At 41.4% G+C, this 19,705-nt stretch overlaps 1 protein-coding gene across 1 annotated transcript in view; it reads left to right on the top strand.

The window, feature by feature from the left end:
* lrmda (leucine rich melanocyte differentiation associated) overlaps positions 1–19,705 on the top strand; it is a 207,499-nt gene that overhangs the window by 121,615 nt on the left and 66,179 nt on the right. Inside the window, exons 3-5 of the mRNA XM_085296688.1 lie at positions 10,753–10,879; positions 12,229–12,368; positions 16,462–16,588. Of these exons, the coding sequence (XP_085152814.1) occupies positions 10,753–10,879; positions 12,229–12,368; positions 16,462–16,588 (394 nt within the window). The remainder of the gene's footprint in view (positions 1–10,752; positions 10,880–12,228; positions 12,369–16,461; positions 16,589–19,705) is intronic.

Raw genomic sequence — 19,705 nt, forward strand, 5'->3', positions numbered from 1 at the left:
TGGACATCCGGCTTTGTTCCTCTCATAGGCTCCTTATCAGTGGCCTGATGCGGTTGTCCCCTCGCATGTTCCTCTTGTATCTCAGCTGGGCCAATTCCATGGCCTGAGTGCACAAATTGAGCCATTTTGTCTCACTTTAAAACAAACTAGGACCTATTATGCGTGTGTGTATGTGTACGTGTGTGCATTTTTTCTTCATACCCCTCCTTGTCCCGTACGTTGGCCTTGGTATATATAGGTTGTCAATGCCCCCTGCCTTCCTCTGCTCTTAAGTTTGAAGCACTAGCTTTGTGAGGGGTCAGTGTTTCCACTCCAGCAGTGTCAACTTCAATCTGGGGCGATTTGGTGTGAAATGTGTGCCATGGTGTGGGGGCTTGCAGGTCAAAGCCCCAGTAATTGATGTTGCTTATTCATCTGCTTTTCCTTGTCTACTCACACCACACCACAGCGGCCGTTTTTGTTTGTTTAAATTGTTTGAAGATTTACTGTAGGTCTTAGGTCTCTGAGAAGCATTCCCCTGCTGCACTTTGTCTGTGTTCCTACCTAGCAGGGGGTTCAGCACTAGGACACACAATGGTGGCTGCACAAAAGAGGCTTTCCCCAACACAAGGCCTGGAAGACATTGCATAGCATGACACTGAGCACTGGGGGACACACAATGGCGGAGGCACAAAGGAAGCTTCTTTTAAGACAGGACTCAGAGGACATCTAGCATGACAAGCAGGGCAGCTCTCACTGTAATTAGCCATGGAGCCAGTCTGGCCAATAGCCCTATGAGATCATTGAACTATCTGTAAACAGTATTGAGAAACAGAAAGAGAGGTAAGAAGGTTATTGGCAGAATTTAGGTCATGTAGTGCAGAAAATCCAAGTAAAGCGAAGCAGTGTCAGTAGAAGCTCTTTGCATATAAGAGCTAAATCACCTTTATGCTTCTTTTGCCGTTACCTTTTGCGAAACGCACCTTTCTCGCTGCAGTGCAGGATGAAATGCTGGATGTGTTCAGCTACAAAGCGGAACACACTGATGGAGCCATGTTTAATCTGGCCCTGTAGCATGTCAGCCGGCTGCATGGGTGGTATGTCCTCCAGGGCCTTTGAAGAGGGGTGATTTAGAGAAGAGATTTGGATCATTACACAATAAAGAACACTTCATAAGTACTGAAGTGAGTTGGAGAAATGACGGTTAATGATGTTGACAGCAATTCACCTCTGCTGAATTACAGAAAGATTTGACTCAACTTGCCTTCTTTAATGAGCCTCACTCAGTAAAGGTAATGGGCCGGCGGTAAGACACAGAGAGAGGCGAGGTGAGGAGGGGAGACGGTGTGGAGAAAGGAGAGAGCGAGAGATTTTTCATTTCTTTTCTCTGTTTTTTTCATCCTCAGAAAGTTGCATTGCTGAAGTTGTTTCCAGTGCGTGCACATGGACCACTACATCTTGTGTTTGAGGTGGTTTGCGTTACTTTGACATCTAAATGAAAGTCTACAAGCCCTTTGCCAAACAAGTTCACGCAACACCGATTAAGCTTATCAACTTCAGATAAATATCTCTGTGTTTTGCAATATGCCAGAGTAGTAAATCTGGTGCCTATGGCAACACTGGTAAAAATGTTTATGCCAGCTGACAATGATTAGTTTGCCAGAGGTGAAGAGCAGATCTGTGGAGCAGGCTACGGCAGTTAGGAGTAAGATGGAGCATATGGTGGAAAATCCGTACGGAGACAGTGTCTGTGTAGTTACACCCAGAGCCAAAAGGGGGAGGCCAAAAGTTCTGTGCTGTTAGTTTTTAAATACCTGCTCGCTTTTGCGAGATTACAAGTGTTTCCTGTATATACAGCAAGCAAATCTTTTAATGTGTGTGAACTTTAAAAAGTTCTGGTTTTTGACAGATAATCAAACGTACACAGCGTGAAGTTTGTCGCAACCTTTTCGGAGAAAAGTGCCCATCATTTACTATGTTTTTGGTTGTTTTAAAAAAAAAAATGTGTGTGTTGTTTGATCTATTTGTGCGTGGATCAAATTGACCCGTTTTACACAATTCTGGAGCAAGAAGGCTGATTCCGGCCTACAGCTCGTTTGTTATTTCTAATCTTGCGTGTTTTTGTGCAAAGTTATGACAAAAACATTAAATGACAGCGTGACAGTTGATTTGCCGTTACATTCCCCCCCCCCCCCACATCTGACTGTCATCCCATCAAAGTAGCATATCTGTCGGTATCTTTGAATGTCTCACGCTGAATGATAAATATGTACATCCAAACTGGGATTCGGTGCCAATTATGCATCGACAGCGATGTCACAGAGGATGTAACATTTAAATTAAAATGATGGCATTCCATTTCAGGCAGCCTTGTGCGGTGACATCTTCTATTATCTCTTTTTGTGGTGTAAGACAAGACACAAAAAAACCACACACACACAACATTGACGAAAGAAAGAACTATCCCAAAGGTCAAATCAGTAACTTTTGTTGTTATTTATTTATTTATTTTTTTCTTGTTAGTACACATCCATGTCAATCATGAAGCCTATTAATAGGTTTGAAGCCAAACCTACTCCTGGCTTTTATTGTTACTCAACTCAAGTCTTTAAAAACCTCACAGCTTCTAGTAAACAGAGCCGCAAGCTGCACTTAGAACACGTACTTATAATGATGAATTTTACAATAACACTATAATCCTGTCACATGTCGCATGGAACTGCAGAAAGCTCTGTATCACACAGAAGAAAAAACACACACACAAGGCTTGATACTTTAATTGGCAGGAATACTTGTCTAATTATCACTTTTCTGCTTGCTCTCCATGCTGAGATTATGTAATTATCTTTTTGAAACACTGTGCAACGACATTGCTTTTTGTGTGTGTGTGTGTGTGTGTGTGTGTGTGTGTGTGTTATTTCTGCGACGCTGCTGTACCTGACATTCAGCGAGCCACTTAATAATATGGTAGAAAGGCAGCTAATTATATCATAATAATGGCTTGATGAAAGCAATAAGGCAGGCAGGCGAATGAGTGAATGATAGCACTGTCGGACTGCTCAAGTTGAATCGTTATCTCAAATTATCAGAAACCCAGCAAACATAAAATTATTTAATCGCTAGCGTGTTTATTCAGGAAGCTGTAAGAATTTGGGGTTTTGGTATTTGTTATCATTATGCAAATCACAGCCTATGCTGAATAATATGTTTCTCTGCAACAAATTGAATCCCTTATCAAGTTAATTACTCCATGTTTTAGCCCCACAAGCTAGGATATTCCAATTAAAGACTACACCTGTTCCATTTGTTAGATTTCTATTTGTTAATGTGTCATTACATGTTCTCCAGCAGAGCATAGTTTTGTACGAGGAGGGTGGGGGAACCACCACTTTAGACCCCTTACTGGGCTTCCAGATTTCATCCTGCTACTTCAAATCTTCTAGGCTGAATCGCGTTGTCTATTTGTGGGATTCTTTACAGAGAAGAGGCAGGAACACGGCTGACACACACACATCCGCAAGACCCAGGGAGGGGGTAGATGGGTAATCTGACGGAGGGCAAGCCTGAGCACCAGCAGCGGCAGCATCAACAGCAGCCGTAGACTGCTTTCGAAACTTTTTAATTAGCACTAATTACCTTTGCAGGAAAATGTTGAGGCTTGAAAGGATTTGTGTCAGCAAGTGGGAGATCAAAGATTGTGGTGCTGTGCATTTTAATCTGAACACTGAGGGGTAATAGGGAGCTGTTTGTGTGTTCGACAGAGGGTGAGAGGAGAAAAAGCATCCCAGGTGGTACTTGAGTAGTCTACCTCTGGTAATGCTGTCTACCAATCACACCACAGGCCCCGTCACATTATAAAATTCACCGCTAATATGAAGAAATTATCTTTAGCCTTTCCTCTTTTTTTTTTCTTTTTTCTCATTTTGCTTTATTGTTCAGTTGAATCACGACTTCTCCTCACTCTGTTCATTTTCTCCTTTATCTGCGTGCATGCGTTTCCTGAGCGGCAGTTTGCGCACATGCACGGGATTTTGCGTGCACCCCCTTTATCAGACTGACAGGCTTTTCATAGAGGTGGTTTTTAATGCATGCCTGGACATCACTCTGGCAGGGTCATCCATCAGACATCAAGACAACATCGATCATTTGCCATGAAGAGAGCGCGGGGTAGTGATTATTTGCTATTAGGTGGATGCTGAGGCATACAAATGGCTGGCAGTTGACAGTTGAACTCACTCTAACGTAATGCGGGATGGCTCCCCCTCTCAGGGAAATGTTGACAAGCACTGAGCCTGAACACTGTAATGACAGAGTGTACAGGCAGACACAGCACTGAGGGATTCTTCCTCACAAATCGCACCATCCATTATTTAATGGGTTTTTTTTACAGCTTATTTTATTACAAGTTCATTTCCAGTTAATATTCCTTATATTTAAAATAAATGGATGTGTATTATTTTATTTAATAGAAATAATAATAAAATCAATGCTTATGGGAAATATAATTATTGTGGGAGGCTTTTTTAATGTTTTATGTACACACCAATATGTGAGCCAAATGCAGCATGCATGAGAGATTGCATGTGCTTGTTTGTGCCGCATTGATGTCCTCACTGACTGCGATGCCATCAGTGAATTGATTTCCAGTTCCCGTTCACTGAGAAGGGAGGGTATTTGTCATGTGGATAGACAACTAATCTTTTAATACAAACATTCACAAGATGCATGGGCCGTATTGTGAGCACAGTCCAGGTACTGCGAGGAGGGAGGTGCAGCGTGGGCTCTGATGATGTATTTTGCGCTTATGACGCAATTCACGGTGTACAATTTGTTGCTGCACACGAGGGAACACCTGTCTTTGTGTCAGCTCTCAATTTCAAATGGGCGACTCTCTTCTACCTCTCTATTAGGTCGTTGTTAGAGCTTAGACTTCATCCCGTGCCAAACTGGGGTCAAGCGAGGCTTATGAGGTTGGGCCAGACAGGAATGTCTGTCAAGCTCTTATCCCTCGGAAAAGGGCTGGTCCAGGGTCATTATTCAGCAAGGGGAGTCGGTAAGGCCAGGTGATGCTGACCACAGTACAGCGGTTTTGATTTTGTAGGCCCTGGGTCTTTGCATGTGTGCGTGCGTGAGAAGGTGTGTGCGAACTGACAGGATCACTCCCTGTCTGATTCACAGTGCTCTCAGCCCCTCTGCCAGCCCTAATGACATTGAGACAGAATATTAACCTCACACGCTCAGCGGGAATATCCACAGGGGTAGTCTATAACTCAGACACTGTTGGAGCCACGGTGGTATTAGCAGCTTTAAAATTTCAGACAAATGCGCCGTGATGTAGACATTTACAACAACTGTATCTGCACTTCTCACTTAATAATCTCATGTAAAGCGAAGTAACGAGGGTTGATATTTAACATCTCTATCAAAAAAGAACTTTGATAATTATGTTTCACAGGTTTCCGCTCTCTAAAAATATCTGTTTGTTTTAGCAAATGATGTAACCCTCGGTAAAGTTCACTCTATCATGCCACTATCAATTGACAGCTTTGTAGCTCCCGATGCTTTCGCACGCGGGAGCAAGCATAGTGCAATATTCAAAACAGATTAAGAGTGAGCCCACATAAAGAAGAGATTTGCTGGCGGCGCCAAATGTACTCTAATGATTTGCATTGCCATTAATAGTAATTTGCAGCTGCCTGGGAGGAGACTTGTAATCCCCTTTCCATGTGTGAATTGACATGCATTCAAAGGAAGGCTACGTGTGTCCTGAATGTGTGATCTTTAAATGACTGCCACCTGAGGCCTTGCAATACAGAGAGAGAGGAGTGCCACACTGAGCAGTGACTGTCTGCATGTGAGCAAGACAGGGGTTGGCAAGAGCTTTGGGGGGGAGATAGAGACAGATAATGACAGCCTAATTCACCATCCCCATCAGAGGTGCGTGTGCAGAGCCACGTATAGACCATAAACTGTAGCTGGAGGGGAGAGCGCTGAAAGAGACCTGATCAGCGTAGTGTGGAGGTGGTAGGGGGGCTCGAGGGGTTGCAGGGCATTAATTTGCTTTACAGTTAATGTCATCTTATTTATCATGAGCTAATCCCAGCACTGTTTTGATGCCTTATTTTTGGTATTTTAGGCTATTTACTCGTGTTTCCATTGCGGGCTGAAGTAACGAAATACAGCAATGCTGAACTAATGGAGACTTGTTGTATTAATAGGTTACATATTTCTTTCCCTACTGTCTGTATTTTCAAGCCGCACCTTTTACACTTTTTACACATATACTAATATTAGCTCATCTGGTGTCATATAAGCTTTAGACTTTTGTATCAATATAAATCTCAAATGTCTCTAAAACTCGTTAAAGCAAATCTATTCCTTCTCATTTTTTCAGTGAAATAAATTTCTTTAATGTCAGTTATCAAGGAGGTGCAGTTATCTAATGAAATTTCAACGTCTCTCTTGAAATAAGTGGATTTGTAATGCAAAGTGTTAGATAACACAATCAAAGTGGGAGATGTGGGAAAATGGGATTGTTTAGGAATATGGATATTTTTAAATTGCACATAAAGACTGACAGATATATTGCAGTATACAGAGTTGAAAGAACCATCAGGATATTTTTTGACTATTTAAGGCTGAATGGCTTTACGGCCTTCTTCCTTCATCTCTAGCCAATCCTCCTCCATTCACCTTTTCTTATTAAGTTTATTAAAGCCAGTCCACATGCCGGCTTTTTCAGGTCCAGTTCCTTTTACCATTCATTACAGTACCTTATCCTGGCAGGCAATCTGAAGTGTGCTCTGAATAGTCCATTATGCACATATGAGGGCCATCATGGCCACAGTATTGGTCAATTCATCAAACATTTATCTGTTGCCCTCTGAACAGTATGTCAGTATGCCCGTCACTCTGCAGCTCTTGCCCTCCATTTAAAATAGGTGTGCATTGCTTTTTTTCTCGCACTGATGCAACCTTTGAGGGGACTTTGGCTCCTGAGCTGTGGACCGCAGCTGTGAGGGCTCTCAAGCTTTTCAAGGGACTTGTGTGCGCATGTGTTTTAATATACATTAGCCTCTGGAACTTTTAAGTACCACACTGCTAGCTGCAAGGATGCGACCTCTGATCTCTATCACCATTTCAGTAATAAAGGAGGCTTTGAGGTTGTTTTACTTTATAGCTCTGTAATGGCTTAGACAAACTCCGTGTTTGACCTATCGTCTTCAGCCGACACAAGGAGGGAGACTGTGGAACACATGTAAAAGAGCCCGGGCTGCTGTTCTTCATTTTTCATGTGCTGCCTGAGGATATCCAACATGACACTAGTGCACACCATTGGCAGAAGTGACTGACATTTCAGCCAATAATGGTCGAGAGTTTTCTTCCCTCTGTTGTCAGCAGTGGTTTATCAATCACTATGTCTGCATCAGTATTAGTGTATTGATCTGGCAAAGCTGCTCTCTGGGTCAGTGTCTCCTCTCCAGTGTCCTTGTCTGTACTCCCTGTGCCGAGCTTCCTCTGCTCCAGCTAAATATTGCTGTGTCTCCCCTCTGTGTTCAATAGGCTGGATCTTTGCGGATAATGGAGGTTTCAGCACATACATGCGCTACTTGTGTAAGCTCGAGAGCACACACTTATGCACACAGGGCTGTGTGATGTATGATGGTGGGCTTACACAGGCTAAGTGGTAGTCAAAGCGTACAGACAGCCTGTGTGAAGTATTAGCTCTGACAATGAGGCTGATCATAATTATCTTAACAAGGAGAGGATTCATCGCCTCACCTCGTTAAAGCTACCGCCTTTCTCTCGCTCGCTCACTCTCTTTTTCTAGGTAATAGGTTTTTTGGTTGTTGTTGTTTTATTTTTTTTTGGGGGGGGGGGGGTTGTAGCTTTTCTAAATTTGTAATGTTAAAATGGTAAATTATTTTTGGGAGTAATTCACTTCCATAAAATTCTTTATTCTATTTAATTATTATGTTTATTCTTAAAAAAAACATTACACTTACCTTTTTGATAATTAATTATACTATTAAAATAATGGGATCTGTCATACTAGCAGGTGTATGAAACATTTAAAGCAAAGTGTGTGTGTGTGTGTGTGTGTGTGTGTGTGTGTGTGTGTGTGTGTGTGTATATTTCACTGTAGAAATTTAGCGTTTTGCCTGTGCCTGCCATTTATCACATCTCTGGGTTAGTCTCATTAGTCTTTTTAATAGCAAACCCTACCCCTTTTCTTAAGGGGGTAAAGTACTTTTACTGCAGTGCCTAAACTTTGTTTTCAGAGCCACACATTAAAACAAGAATGCTTATAAAAAGTAATGAAACCAGTTATGGAAGTTTGCAGAGGGAGCAAAGAAAGCTGGAGAGTATTAGAAGTTCAATCCCTTGCACTGTAGCTAATGCTGGATGGGACTCTGGGGCTCTCCCCTGGCTGTGAATTTAACTGATTAAATCAGCCAGTGCACGCAGTAGTGGTGACATGAAAACAACAATTAATAAGGCTCCCTCCTGAGCCATGCGGCTCTCTTTAACCGAGCAGCTAATAACATAACCCACAGGACTGCAGCCCATCATACACACACACACACACACACACGCATGCAGGTTTCAGTAGTTTGTTAGCAAGCTTTGTTCACAGTGAATTAAATAATGGTTATCCAGTGTGGTATACCTATACTTAAACAAAGATTATATGCAGCATTTAATTGCATTTTGTACTGAAATCCTATCAGGACAAACACAATAAAAGTGCAAAAAAATGTATTAATTGCATTCCCATTTTTTGGCTTTAGAGCCAGTAGCCTAGCCACAAGTAGCCTACAGTTTACATGTTACTACTACTTGTGGATTTGCATAAGCAGCACTGGCATATGGACAAATCCCAGCACAGCAGATGACACAGAATGTACTCAAAAGGAACAGGAAAGTTGACTTATTGTCACTACATTGGAAGTGTTTACTTGTATTCTCTGTTGAGCTAACTATACTGTAGCTTTTTTATGCCTTTATAAATGAAAAGTATCATTGTGGGGGGAAAAAAATACAAGCAAACAGAAAATGTCATAAAACTGGCACATCTCACCGTTCATCCATCTTGCCAGCGCATTAATCAGACCTGATAAGACGTTGTCAGCTAGCGGCTTTCCCAGCACGCTGGCTAGGTGCTGTCAGTTGTTGTGGGTGTCGAGTGTGTGTGTGTGTGTGTGCAAAATGTTGATGTCTTTAAAACGAGTCTGCCTCACTCGCAAGTCAACAATGAATTTGCTGATTTATTGTTTTCCACTCATGAAGGTAGTTGCAACATTTTTGCTTTGTACATCAAAGCTGCTGGAAGTATGTCTGCTGCCAGCGTCTACAGTACTTCTTGGATCATGGACTATGCCTCAGTGGACCTCGGGTGGTGGGTGGGGAAAAGTGAATGAGAAACTGAACAGGCTAATTAAAAGTGTGTAATTAAAGTGCACATATGGGAACTGAGTTACCAATTAGTTGTAAAAGTTAAAATCTTGATAGGATCTTAGATTTATACTACAGCCTGTCCTCCGTTTTTCCCAAAGTCTTAATCTTGCCTTTTCATTATCTTTTTCCATAATCTATTCTGTACATTATACATTGTTTCCATATTGCACACTGCTTCATGCTTTCCATATGCATGTTGTCACAAGAGTTGTGTGCGCTAGGCAGCTCATGACACTAGGCAGATACAGAGAGGAGCAATAGTTCATGCTGCAGTTATTTAGACATCGGTGAACCTTGAGTTTGTCATGTAGAGATGTGACATGGCTCACTTGGATTTATATTTATATAACTGCATTTTCAAATCCATCTGCTTTTACTTTTACCAGAAAACATTTTATCTGTTTAGTGTAGAGCTTGGAAAGAATGATTAGTGCAGTCAAATGTACTTAATATTCAGAAATTCCACATTTAATGAAAATATGAGCGGTGAATAAGAGATGTTGAGAGTTACCCTGTCTGTGTTTTGTCAGATTTAGATATCAATAAAGCCACTCAGGACACTTAAACATGCAGGGCTAATAGTGCGAGGGATTAGACAGCACACGCATTACCTTTGTGCAGCTTCTATGGCTTGAACTTTGCAGCGCCCTGACACCGGCCCTACGTCATTTTTATGCCTGTGTGAATGTGTGCGAGAGGGACAGAGAGGAAAAGGAGTTGAGATGACCCTTCACCTTCCTTTGCACTGCGTCATAGAAAGAAACGGAAAGGCAAAATGATTCCTTTAGGAGGAAAAGAAAATAGTCCTTTGATGTTAAAATCCCGACACTAACCCCTATCATGGCACAGTTGCAAAAAAAAAAAGTTTCCCTTCCATTCCATCTGTGATTGCAAGTGTATTCCAGTTCCTCTGTGAAAATGATGGATGACAAGTTAAATTTGTGTCTGGGGAGTGAAGGTGAACTGTGACAGAGTGATTTGTCTTGGGAATGGAGGGTTAGGGTCAGGCGAAACTGGGTGCCTCAAGGCACAAGACATTGACAAATTCATCCTGCCCGCTGCATTTCTGAAGCCTTTTGTTTTGAATCCTGGCTACTCACAAGTGACCCCCATCCCTCATCCTGCCAGCCGCTGAAGGATGCCTCACCATGCCAGGGGAGCTCAGCACCACTAATTCTTGTCATTCACTTCCTTGACAGGCCCAGACCCATACTCTCTTGGTGCATGAAAGAGAGCTGAAATATTTATTTCTTCTCAATAACAGCTTACCAGATTTAAAGCCATAACAGTTTTCCTGCTTCCTTATCATTGCAGGTCACTGGCAGGCCTCAAAATGTTCACTGAGCTGGAAGAGCTGATCGTCGACAACAATCTGCTTGGAAATGACCTCCAGTTGCCCAGGTTACCCAACCTCCACACCCTGACGCTCAACAAGAACCACATATCCTTTCAAGGCCGTTGCTCAGCCTCTGATTTGCATTTTCCAACGCAGACATTATTTACAGGCCTCGGTGTCGGCATCAGCAGTTGATTTCATATTAATTGTTGTGTCACTGCCTTCCTGTATTGTCTCAAAAAGCCACTTTGTTATGCCACGGCTCTGCAGGAAGCACTGGGTGTTGCAAAAGAGTGTACAAGAAGTTGGCTGTCGCAGAGCTTTACACTGGACTAGTTTTTGAACCACAGGGACCTCTAGTGGAATCAGTTTTAACTGTCAACATATCTTTTTTTTCTATTTTCAAAAAGAATAAAAAAGTAGCAAATTAAAACCAGATCCAATGAGCGAGACATTATATTTGCGAAATATAGTTGGTTGATTTGTTTCTTTTTTCTTTCGCTTTAATTTGCACTAATGTATTTGCATCAGCTTTAATATTGTATTGCACCGTTTTCCTCACTGCTATAGAATTGTCCAGGTATTATTTGTCACTTAATGATCACATTTTGGCCTCATTTATTCGAATCATCTTGCATTCTACTTGCCACCCAACGTAAACATGTTAAAAACCAGAGCTCTGCACAGCCAACCTAAATTTAAGACACACTGCGAAGCTGTTTATGATCAGTCAGAGAAGTGTGAACTTCCCCTCCAAGCTTCAGAACAGCTTTAGCAATGTGTCCTGTTTTTCTCTGGTTACGCAAATCCTACTGGGTAACGATGCTTACTCTTTCTCTCGCACATACACACACACACTTCCAGAGTCAACATTAAAACTGGGACTCCTTGAAGTGTGCATCTGGGACTGTGCGCTGAGTTTGGTTGTGAAGTGGTCGGCACATGCTAATAGGCCAATTATGTACATCCTGTCGTGGCATGGTGCCATTTTAAAGCTCGAGCACTGCATTAGTGCAGTTGTATTTTGACACTTTGGGGCTCAATTTTCCAAGTGAATGTATTAGTGATGAATGTGCCTGCTTAGGGGCTGTTTGTTTTTTCCACGTTTCGCAAAAGTTTTCCACGGCACAGCTCTGAGAAGCACGGACTGTTGAAACCACAGGGCATCCATCATTTTGTCACTGTTCTGCACCCGGCCACCTAGGAAATGAGAGCGTTCAAGAGAAAGAGAGAGAGCAGGAGCCAAATTGTGTCACTACTATATGCCAAAGCCTGCACCTTAAATTGCCCCTCTGTCTGCCCAGTCTCACAAAGCCACTGACTAGCCTCTTTGAGCACCTCAGTAAATTTGACAGTGATGTGTTTTTGTGGAGCCAGGCCTGGGAGGGGCTGTGCGGGTAGTAAATGCTAATGTAATTAACAGCACGAGGTCCTTGACATCCGCCCTTTGACACCTGACTGATATCGAGGCCTTGCTGGAACACTTGGCTGATGTGACCCCATCACTCGAGTACCTAAGCCTGCTGGGAAATGAGGCCTGTCCTAACCAGCTGGTCAGCCCGGATAAGGACGAGGACGACTACCAGCGATACAGGTCTGTTGATGTTACGTATCGATCTTGTATGAGGAAGATCATTATGTGTTTAGATTTTTAGATACTCAACTGTTCAGAATGATAGGTTTTTATTAATAATGTCTTTGGAGATGTTCCTTTTTTTAAACAAACAGCTCCTGCAGTTCATAAGCAGACTGCGGATTCAACCACATCACTCTAAAAGCTTTGTCAACTGGCCCCTCTACACTCCAGTTTGCAAAATGGATTTCATGTGTGACTAGTCACCACCACAAATGAGTGTTTACTACCCTGCCTTACCAGAGCAGATGATGCATTAAACATCAAGCCAGGCCTCAAGCCATGCAATATGACCACCATTTGTCAGGGTCCTTTACATGAAATGCGATAAAAGGCGAAAAGCATACTCTCTTTTGTCTGTTTTAGCCCTAAGTGCTTGTTTCTGACTCTGTGTTGCCTATTAATCATTTACCACCCATGCCTTTCTTGAATAATCTTTCTTCTCTCTTTTTGTCTCCCTTTCTCTTCCCCCCCCCCCCACCACCACCACCACCGCCACCACCCATCGCTCTCACTTTCCCTCCCCTCCTCCCCCCTTTTCCCCCTTCTTCTCGCATCCTTATCTTACTGGTAAGGAAAGCTGTTCTGTTTTGACTGACAACGTCTATGGTCCTGTAATGTAATATTCATAATGTGTCACATAGTAAAACATCAATTTGAGCGTGATGCAGATTTCATGTCTGACAAGGTTAGGCTGTATGCAGGTCGTGACAGCACTGGCCTTGGGCAATAAATACCCAGCCCAATGCCTCAGGAGCTTTTGGTCTCTCAAGTGAAATACCCTGGTGTGCTGCATCGGTGCCCCAATTAGTGCAGTGACATAGAAATACACTATTCGCACAGCATTGTGTAGTCTGCACGGGAGTTTAGATAGCGTTCTTTTATTAGGTGACTGTACAAATGCTCAGCGGCCGTTCGTAGTACTACAATAACAAGAGTTCAGTTCTCTAATATTATACGTAAATAGTGGGAAATGGCTATTCAGCACAGGACTCCTCAGAGTAACTTTGGTTTAAAATGTTCTGGCAGTATAATTCTCTTTAAAATATTTCTAATGTACTTGTAATCCCTTACATTATAAGACGTCATCAATTTTTCCAATTTCTCCGCTGTGGCTGATCAAAGAGATGCTAATGATTTCTTTTCCTTCACCCAAGACATTACTGAGTGTAATGATTGTGTTAATATTCTTTCAAATAATTTCAGCTAACAATTAAAATGAACTTTCCTGATGTGCCAATAAACACAGTGAAACAAACGGGTATAAAATGTTTGTTTTTGTTTAGCTGGAGTTTAACTTCTTCTAAACTTTATTCAATCTGGAGAATAAAGTTTGCAACAAGTAAATGAAGGATAACTTTGGTTTTACGAATTTCAGACAATCATTAGAATTTAAGGAATTCTCTAAGAGACTTCCCCTTGAATTTAATGCACCAATTAATGCTGCCATTGTAAATGAAATGAAATTAACATTAAATGTTTTAATTATTTGACTTTTATTACATGTGTGTTATTGCGCCCCACGCCCCCTTAGTAAAAAGCTAATTGCACTGTTCTAAATGTTAGTCTCGCTGTTAGAACCAGATATACTTCAAAGGGTGTCAGAAGCCATATTTTGGTATTGTCAAAGTATACAGTAGTTACTCTTTTTCTCTTTCACTAGTCAACATATCCCAACCCTCCACCACAACCAAGCCCAACCCTCCACTCTACCCCCTCTGTCTCTCTCGCTTTCTTATCCTCCCTCTGTGGTTGAGTTGAATCATTAATATCCCCACTGGCTGACAGAGCCTTGTCATCTGCTTTGACCCTGTGATGGTAGGTTACCTATGGAGAATAACCTCTCTACATGTCTCCCAAGGGCATCTTCACATTTCATCATGAAAATGCCCTGAACAAAGTCTTTCTACATGGAGGGAGACACTGGATTGGGAAGGGGCCTCTTGGATTTGAGTGGTGGAGCTCTCACCAGCAAAGGCGCTCTTTTTTAGTAGCTAGGCCTCATTTCTAGAAATATTATTTGATTTATTCTCAGCTATAATAATCCTAGACAACGTGCTTACTTTATTTTAGGAAAAAAGAAAAAATCCAAGTCCAAGAATCCCTTTTGAATCTTGGGTATCTGTCATCAATATATTTCAAATCGGTTTAAATTGATGGCAGAAGAGAGAAGCAAACTTTTTGGACGTCAAAAATATCATGCACAGAAGAGTTAGACCAGCTGTTGAAAACACTCTCCCCTCTAAAGGCACGCTTTCTATTGTCTCCAATACCACAAGAACTGCCATTGTTATTTACTCATTGTTCTAGTCTGGCACACTATTAAAAAATCGAATACATTTTTAATTTAATGTTTTTTAAGTCCTTTTTACCTGGTCTTACCAATGGTTTATCAGCAGGTGCGTAGTGTCATTTAGGGTTGTCACTATACTACAGTTTTGTACTTGTCAATACAACATACAGCAAGTTAGTGCTTGCTTCTGGTGACTTGACACTGTTTTGGTGTCAAATAGCATTGTAAAATATTCTTTCTGTCTAGACATAAATGATTGGTTCATCCTAAGAAAACAATACTTTCCAGAGCATGACAAAGTTTGCTGCCAGGCTCCCAGATTCACTTTATTGTTTTATTATTAGCGATAGCTGCTAGCTACTTTTTTAATGCTACCATTAGCAATATAGCAATGATAGCATTTCATGATAACATCAGTCGTCTGCGCAGTTATGGGTAAATGCTTATAGTTTAATGGCTGACAGTAATGTGCACACTGTTCAGGTTAAAATTTAGGTTGACAGTTAGTGTTGTGAGCACCAACTTTTTTAGCTATTTGCAACAACGCTGTGTGAAGTTGTGTGTGTGCTAGAGGATCCAAAGACTGCACAGGACGTGGTTTGTATATTTAAAAAACCCAAGCTCACGCTGCCACTTAAGAATAACAGGCAGAGCTAAGTTAAAAATTTGAGTTTTCAAAGTTTCAAGTTGAGCATTTTACATTTTTGACTTATCTTAGAGTATGTTGAAATTCAAATTTATTTGAATAAGTTATTCAAAAATTAGAAATTTCTCAATTTCAAGTTATGAAAGTCGAGATTTTGACATGCTAACCTAAAATTTTGACTTACAGATGACAATTAGTTTGATGATCAATTAGTAAGTCTAGTAAGTCAATATAGGTGTTTTTGTTTGTTTGCTTGCTTTTGCAAACCTTGTGTAGAAGCGTATATTTGATCATGTCACAGGAAAGCTGAAAAGTGATCATACATTTAGAAATGCGGTCTTTCTATTGATGATGATTTAAACGTTTGTCTGTTTGCTTTGTTTTTTCAGACTTTTAAATTATTTTTTTCCTTAATTTTGCACAAACATATTTTATATTCCGTGTCAGTCTAAATGTAATCCCCCTCCTTATTATCCTCAGGTGTTGAAAACTTTACACAGGCTTTGCCATCTCCCTTCATCGCCATCACCATCATCAATTTGTCACGGCTCTCTGCACACAGGTCTTGTCTTTGGACATATCCCCCGTCCTTTCTCACCCTCCACTTAGGTGCTGTATGCGTGTCCTTTTTAGCTACCAGCTTACCCCTGACATACCGGTTCCTCTATTCCTGCCTGCCAGTGAAAGGATCTGTTGTCATCTGTGTATTCCAACCATTATCTTTTGACGTTTCTCTCCCTCCCAATGAAAGACAGTGTGTCTGAAAGCTTAGAGAGATATCTGTGATGCTTGCAGAATGACAGCTCCAGCAGACGGGTTGTATCTTCTTTCATGCTATTTATATGTCATACTTTTTCTTATCAGCTTTGAAGGTTATTACATACAAGAAAATATCACCATTAAATCTGCATCACTATTAAATCTGAGTAAACATGGCTTCTTTTCAACTTTTGTTGATGCCTGCATTTACATATTAGAATTTGTGTCAGTTTGATTAGTGTATCACGGTTTACACACTTCCTCAGATAGTCTGTCTCTTTGTCAAGAATAGACCTACAAGGAGGCCTTTTATGGCAACAGTATGTTAATGCTCAGTTTTTCCTGTCTCATTATAGGTACTTTGTTCTGTACAAGTTGCCACAACTGAAGTTTCTGGACACCAGGAAAGTAACCAAAAGAGAAGGGATGGAGGCACAGGAAAGGGGCGCATTCATGAAAGTGGTCAAGCCTAAGCCGGAAGCTGTAAGTTATGTCTTTTAGTTTAGTTTTTTTACACTGTTTTAAGTAGCAGAACCTCTAAAGAACTGAATGAGTTTGTCACTTTGTTCCCTTTCCTATTCTCTTCCTTTATCCTTCTTTTCTTCCTTTGCGTGCTTGACTGTCACTCATCCTTTACAGAGGTCCTAGAACTGTGGCCCTTTGAAAACAGTCGGTGTCTCCCAAGGCCTAGAGTGTGCATGCGTGTTGCATGTGAGTGTGTGTGATTATGGCCTGACCTGATTTCGTATGCATGAGCCCAGATCAAAGACGACGGGCGGCTGTCCGGCCACACTTGTGTTTCCAAGTGTGACGTGGCTGGAGATTGGAGTGACAGCTCATGTACATGCTGCTCGCAATCACTTAATTATCTCAAGTCAGTGCATTCATTCATCCTTGTCTTGTTTGGGACCCCAATGAATAAATACAGTATAAGAAGGTTTGCCCCTTTTACTTCAATCCCCTCGTCTTGCTCATTTTGTAATGCACTATAAATGATCATCTTTTGTCCACATTTGATTTCCTGTAACTGTAAGATCATGAAATATTTACTGTTGGGATCAGCTTAGCTTTGTCATTTCAATGCTCTGGGGCTCCGACAGTCAGCCTGGGAGGTAAAAATGGATCCAGAGAAGGCATTCGGTGATAAATCAGAAGCATGTGAGTTAATGTCGGGTTTAAAAGTGCACGAGAAAAACAAAATATTTATTGATTCAGACAAAGAGCTAAGATAGTGTACTCTTTTAGTGTCAGATCATGCTACTCTTTGTTCTTGATTCTTCATGCAAGTGGCAAGTGAGATAGCAAAACACTAAAATAATTTAACCTCCGTCTGCCATGTTTGGTAGATAGAGAAGAGTGGAATGAAAACACTGCTCATCCACTTTATATAAAAAGAAAATGGGGACCTCTACAATGCTTTTTGGCAGGATAAAGTCACTTTTAAGATTTTATTTACATAGCCTGTCAGTGAAAAAGAAATGTTTGCTTTTGTCGCCACAGCCCTAGATGAAAGGAAAGATAATCACTGATTCGGGCTGACATGATGTGTGTGTTTTTGTGTCTTTGCGTCTTTGAACCTGCTGTATATGATTATTTATTCCCTATGCAAAGTAAAAGGTTACAGCTTTGATGAAAATACGTCTACCGAACATTTCGCACAGTATTTTGTGCGCCTGATCGTACTCTTTTTGTACTATGTACACTTCCCTATTAGCAGTGTTGGGCTGCTAATGAAGAGCATTTTTGCCTGGACATATCCTGAGTGGAGGATGTCACGGCAGCATTTCCATAACATTTGTTTTGAGTTAGATGAGACGTGATGTGTCAACTACCGCAGACTTGATGAGCCATGAGTACCTCCCGGCTTTAATTGTCTGCATCATCAGAGTGATTGTAAGTTGACCGATAGTGCGGGCCACCAATTAGTGAAACGTCTGCAACAGAACAGGAGATTGGGAAGAGATGATGGCGTAATTAGATATTTGTGTTTTCTTTTATGTCTGGTACAGCAGGGTGTTCCTCATAGCACTGGCTCGTGGTACAGTGTCTGCCATTAGATTCATTACAAAGAATGGTAATTAGATGTCTTGCTGTCACTAACACTACCATTCGAGTCTCAATTAGTGCAAGTACTGTGGGGGGGGGAAGGACCACGATTGTGATTTAAGACATTTATTTATGAAACTGATTCGGGGGGTTTGGAGGGTGGTGGGGCTCTGTGTTCATTTATTATTTATATGAAACTATATGACAACTATTCTCCATATTGTTAAGAGTAAACTGAAACCTTAATAACAGCAGCAACTGCAGCAGATTTACAGTGATACGTGCCCGCTTTTGACAGCACAAATTTAAGGAAAAGCCCCTTTCGTTCTCACTGCATCACGTACAGTATGTATTGGAATAGTTAATGGGCTGGCTTTGAAAAAGACAGCAGTGAACTTTCGAGACCTCACTTGAGTCATATCAGAGTGGAATATGACCACAATTTAAACTCCTTTTCAGTCATGCCATTTTGGCCTGGCACAGAGGATTGCCACATGTTTCTGATAAAGCAGTTATGGTCTTTAGCACAATATGAACACCATAACTTTTCATACATTCCCAGTGTTTTCCTAAATCACAACCAGACATTAAAGAGCTATTTTTTCGTAAAGAGAGGCAGACACATGCAAAAGCCTGTAATGAGATTTGCAAGTGCGGAATTAGCAAAGGAAAAATGGTGTAGGTTTTAGAAAGGCGTTAAAGAACCAAACGTTTGTTGTGAAGACGCACAGTCAGTCTGACACACAGGAAATAAACTCACATTTGGGCATTTGTTTAATTGTCACTGGGTCGTTAAAATGCATTTCTGATTTTAAAGGATAATAAGCAGTTGGGCATGAAATGGAAGCAAAATAACTAAGACTAGATAGAGAAACTGTACAAATACCTGAGGTAAACAATTAAAAAGAAAAAAAGAAAGCAGTAGGGATGATTAGTGTTTTCCCAAAACCTCAACAGTGAGCAGAGTCAGAGTGGAAAAGCCTTGAGCTGTATTTGGGGAAATTGGGCGTGTTGGAATGCAATAATGTGATAATTCTCTTTGAGGACTTAGAGGTCATGGAATGAAATGGCGTCAAACCACGTAGAGCCATTTGGACCGTGCTGGGCTGCTTTTGGAAAATGCATGTGGTACATTTTGGCTCAGTTAGGCCACGCCACTTCCGCGCAGCCCACATTATGCTGTCGAAACCCTTGGGTTAAACTGGCCATGTCTATCAAAACACTGTGACAGCACTTTCTGTTTTCAGATCCCAAGTAGAGCTTTAAAAAGTGCGTAGCGAATTTAACTAGTAGAATAACATTTACTTCTTGCCTGATGTTTAAGAGCGTTTCACAGTGAGTGAAGTAACTCCACGGGCCCCCTTACTGGTAGCTACGTCAGCCAGTATAAATGCTCCTCGGATGTCACTTAGATTTTGCCCGGATGAAGTATTTGACTTGATTTTCTAGCATGAAGACAGTTTTTTTTTTCTTCCCCCCACATCCTTCTCGGTATAATGTAAAGCAGACTGCATTGCAGGGTGGCTTGAGCCAGCTCCCGGGTCCCATGAGTCT

The sequence above is a fragment of the Mchenga conophoros genome, linkage group LG13 (genome assembly GCF_057382185.1).
Source record: "Mchenga conophoros isolate Kocher_MC1m ecotype Shallow Benthic linkage group LG13, M_conophoros_male_GT1.1, whole genome shotgun sequence".
NCBI classification, from domain to species: domain Eukaryota; kingdom Metazoa; phylum Chordata; class Actinopteri; order Cichliformes; family Cichlidae; genus Mchenga; species Mchenga conophoros.